At 36.3% G+C, this 4,294-nt stretch overlaps 1 protein-coding gene across 1 annotated transcript; it reads right to left on the bottom strand.

The window, feature by feature from the left end:
* Positions 1-204: 204 nt before the first annotated feature.
* Positions 205-2,172, bottom strand: LOC103038306 (apolipoprotein A-I). Its single transcript, XM_007258283.4, has 4 exons — positions 2,002-2,172; positions 1,755-1,814; positions 1,485-1,635; positions 205-923 (listed from the first exon to the last, which is right to left on the bottom strand). The coding sequence occupies exons 1-4, from the start codon at positions 2,117-2,119 to the stop codon at positions 380-382; spliced, it is 873 nt and encodes a 290-aa protein (XP_007258345.2). The 5' UTR covers positions 2,120-2,172; the 3' UTR covers positions 205-379.
* Between the last annotated feature and the right edge of the window lie 2,122 nt (positions 2,173-4,294).

The raw sequence follows: 4,294 nt of genomic DNA, 5'->3' as shown, positions 1-4,294 counted from the left end.
TGATGGAATGTTGAATGTTTACTGTTTATCCTCTCATTCATAAATTGATACATAGTTAGAAAATATGTTTGAGCAAACTATGTTTATATCAGAAGTCCATGCATAATGTCTTTGTGTTTACTCAATCAGTGCTTTTCATAAAGGCAGGGCTGAATCTAGTTTAGAACCTCTTTTTTTCTTTGTTGTTGCAAAAAAACATTCAAATACTGTTGTGGACAATATTTTATTTCAGTTCCTTTAAAAACACAAACTGAGCAACAGTGATAAATATATGAGAACAACATATTTTCAAAAAAACTTCATATCAGATATTATTTTACAGCAATTCTGCAAGTCCATTGTGTAACTGGGATTTGAGAATCTCAGCAGACAAAATGTCTTACTGGCTGATTTTAGCAAAAGACTCCCAGAGGGTGGTCAGCTGGGCCTTCAGATCCTCAGCATAGGGATCCAACTGCTTCTGCATCTCCTGTCCTTTATGTGCCAGCTGGTCTTGGAAGTTCTCCGCCATTGGGATCATGGTCTTCTGGAACTCCTGCATGTGCTGTTCCATTTTCTGCTTCAGCTCCTCAGCCTGGGGCTCCAGCTGGGCCTGCATCTCCCTCATGCTCTTCTCCAGACCGGCCCTCATCTCCTCGCTCTTCTGCAGCAGAGTGGCTTTCAGAGCCTCGGAGTCCATGTCAGTGTAGGGAGCCACATCCTTCTTCAGCTGCTCCACCTGCTCCTGGAGGTTGGATGAGAGTTCCTGGATGTAGGGCTCCAGCTGGGACTGCACAGAGCTCAGGTCCTGCTGCAGGCGTACCTTCAGCTGCTCTGCTTCCTGGGAAATCTTGGCCAGCAGATCCTGGGTCATAGGTGTCATCTGGCTACGAACGGTCACGGCATACTGGCTAACGGCATCGGCACTCTCGGAGATCCTGGCACTGAGCACAAAAAGAATCATAGACATAAATTCCTAGACATCTCAAATAAATGGCAGCCTGCAAATTATGTACCACATAGAAAACAGAGTAATTATTCAGTCCTAAATTCCAATTCTCATTTGTACCCTTATATTTTGTTTTGGAACTGAGTTACAAAGGGAAATGGTTGAATTCCTTCCCTGTAATGGGAAAAACCTTTGTCAACCTTGTAAATTGTAAAAAATAACACTCCTACTCACTAGCTTCTTGTTTAAATCTCCAGTTCCATTTCAATGCATCAGCCTCAGGTTTCGGAATATAACTGCTACACCATTTAAGCCTTTTTAGCTACCAAGAGGAACTACTAGCATATTGAAGAATGCTAAATATTGTATATATATATATATTTTTTTGTTTTACTTTATTTGACTAAGAACAAGCAGTGGTTATCATAATTCTTTAAAAATAAAATACTCCATTTGTGAGATTCTTTGGTGGCTTGTACAACCATCTTTCTGTGGTTACTTAAAACCTTCTGTTTGGCTAGTTATCTAACATTTTATTGTTTGAAGTCACACTCACTTGACTTCCTGTCCCATTTCAGACTCTCTGATCTTCTTCAGAATGTCTTCAGTTGTCAGAGTTGCCTTGGCGACGTAATCCCAGAAGGCATCTTTCACGATCTCCATACTGGGCTTGGGCTGGTCCTGCCACAGCAGGTTGGCTTGGCAGCCTTTTGAGAGTAACATAACAAAATTTAGTGATGATTTATGATGAGCATGTTTTATATTCATTTCTGTTCTTCTATTTAGATTTTATTACACACTGAACAACAATAAAACATGTGCTTACCAGCAAAAACAGCAAGAGTGAGAACCACAAGGACCTTCATGGCTAGATGTCTAACAGACCCTAAAAGAAAAACAAGCGAAAGCATGGGTTATTTAATTAGTAACAACACTGGATATACAGTATGTGCATGTCATTTCTGTCTAATCATTTTTGTAATAAATTGTCAAAATAGGAAAGGTCTAGAATTTAATTTTAAATTCAAAATAAACTTTTGTTATTTTTTTAACAGAATTATCCAGGTTCTTACCAAGATGTCTCTTGTTTCCTTCTCCCGGAGTGTGAGTGTATGTTAAGCAGGTAATCAGGTTTCTATATATATACAGACTACAGAGCTCTGATGAAGCAGACAAAGTCCAAAACTCCATGCCCTGCTGTCACTATTGTGCTGTTACTCATGCCACATCACACGCTCCAACCCAACTCAGCTAAACTCTAAATCATCAATCTTTTATCACTTTTAAGCTCATTAGCACGGCCTGCTTTCATCAGCAACTCCTGTTTCAAAATGGTTACAGCTGATTGTAATATTATATTATTCATATTGCATATTATTCCAAACTCTGTATATTTAGACCCATTATTTACCATTGTACATTACTTTTCATTACCATTTAATAAATGTAGTTAAAAAATTGTCAGTAGTGAATGCTGGTTCTATCATTACATGTTCTTTATATCCACAGTATTTCTGTGACTTGTTAAATGCAGTTATTCTTGTTGGATTCTGGCTATTTGTAAATTACATAGATGTATGTTTAATATGTTACATGAAGTAGACTAAAATTGTTGTTTGATTTAAACATATTTATTCCCAATCCTTATCCTTATTCTGATCCCAAACTAAACCTACTCCTAACATTTATCCTGATCCTAATCCTGACACTAACATTAGCTAAAGCCTGATTCAGTTATTGAATATTATCATAACATCAGCATGTTTGTTTCAGCTTGGTGTTGCTATGTTGAGATATTACAGTGTGTATAATACAGTAGCATGCAAAAGTTTATTACCTCTGGAGAACCCCTGGACTGACACATTTTATCAAGGACACCTTTCCAAGCATTAAACATGGGGATGGATAGAACAGCTTTGGGCTTGTGCTGGCTGCAGTTGCACAGAGAACTTTTTAACAGTAGCATGAAGAATGAATTCAGTTAAATACCAAAATTTAAATACATCTCAAAATCCACAGTGGAAAACCTCATGCTGATGCAAGCTGAAGTGTTTGCCATGGCCCTTACAGTCGCTTGAGCTAAACTTTAACTCATTTTTGTAAATCAACCTCATAAGATCAGTGCTTGTACTGTAAAAAGAAATGTACAATAACTTGCTGGCAGCAATTAGCAGTAAAAATCACTGTACTGTAACCTTAAGCTGCATTATCACAGCAAGACTTACTTTAAAGGGCATTAATGCATTCATTTTAATACTGTAAATGAAAAACAATAAATAATGTACTGTAAAATGACACTGTATGTGTCACAAATTTTGTTTATTGTATATATTTTAACATTAACAAACATTTATTAAAGAACATACCCAGCTGGAATTTCAATGTTGAATCAACGATGATCTTATGTCAAGGTCAAGGTTGGATTTGGTGTTGATTTTGAAAAGTAAATCAATGTTGATATGGCAATGTTGTTTCAACATTGTACGTTCAACCTTTAATAAACCATATCTCACGTTCGGATGTTAAAATTGTATGGAAGAGGAAAGAAAACTCTATGCTATGATGAAAAATGAACAGTTTTATTTTTATAGTCTCTCTCTCTCTAAATATACATCTTTTGGTAAAACAACAACAACAGACATTATTCAACCATATTTCAACCACATTTCAATGTTGAAGGATGGTAATGTTAATGCTAATAAGGATAAATAATAGTAATGCTGTCCTAAATGAACCTTATCACAAACACACATAACATAGGTTAGCTAGTTAGCTATTCAGATTATCCAGTAATGTTACTCTTACACAAAACTTCTGATGTTATTAACTAAATGTTGCCAATTTACAAAACCTGTTAAACCTTTTAGAATGTAATGTGCTAACTGTTTATGTTGGTAATGAAATGCTTAACTTACTAGTTTAGGAAGGTTCACTCCTCCAAAGTTTCTCTCTCCCTCAGTGTAGCTAATGCTAGCTGCTGTATAGCGGAGCATTACCATAGAATGGTGGCAGGAAGTAAATAAAAGTTTGGATGACAGACAGTGGTTCTCTAGTTAAACAAATAGAAGGAAATAAAGTTTTTCGTGCCTGAATATAAATATTACATCTTCACTGAAGGCTTTCTTAATGTTGACAGGCTGAGGTAAATGACCACTAGCATTTAGCACAAGCTAAAAGACTGGCTGTCTTTCTTTTTACATTTCAATGACTCATGATATAATTGACCATTTTTGGTTAGTAGAATGTTTTCTGAGCGTTACTCTTAACATACTTAGATGGTTCAATCTGTCAAGTTTTTAGGATGTTCTTAGAACATTTTTATTTAATGCTTTTAAACGTTCTGGTAACGTCGCCGCAACATCAATA

The sequence above is a fragment of the Astyanax mexicanus genome, chromosome 3, assembly GCF_023375975.1.
Source record: "Astyanax mexicanus isolate ESR-SI-001 chromosome 3, AstMex3_surface, whole genome shotgun sequence".
NCBI classification, from domain to species: domain Eukaryota; kingdom Metazoa; phylum Chordata; class Actinopteri; order Characiformes; family Acestrorhamphidae; genus Astyanax; species Astyanax mexicanus.
The sequence above is the reverse complement of the archived record's forward strand: the minus strand, read 5'-3'. Positions and strand labels throughout refer to the sequence as shown.

Bases quoted from the DNA above. Each gene is read 5' to 3' on its own strand.
- LOC103038306 (XM_007258283.4), bottom strand. From the start codon at position 2,119: ATGGAGTTTTGGACTTTGTCTGCTTCATCAGAGCTCTGTAGTCTGTAT. The intron at 1,815-2,001 runs GTAAGAACCTGG...TTTTTCTTTTAG, and splicing joins AGGAAACAAGAGACATCTTG to GGTCTGTTAGACATCTAGCC. The intron at 1,636-1,754 runs GTAAGCACATGT...TACTCTCAAAAG, and splicing joins CACTCTTGCTGTTTTTGCTG to GCTGCCAAGCCAACCTGCTG.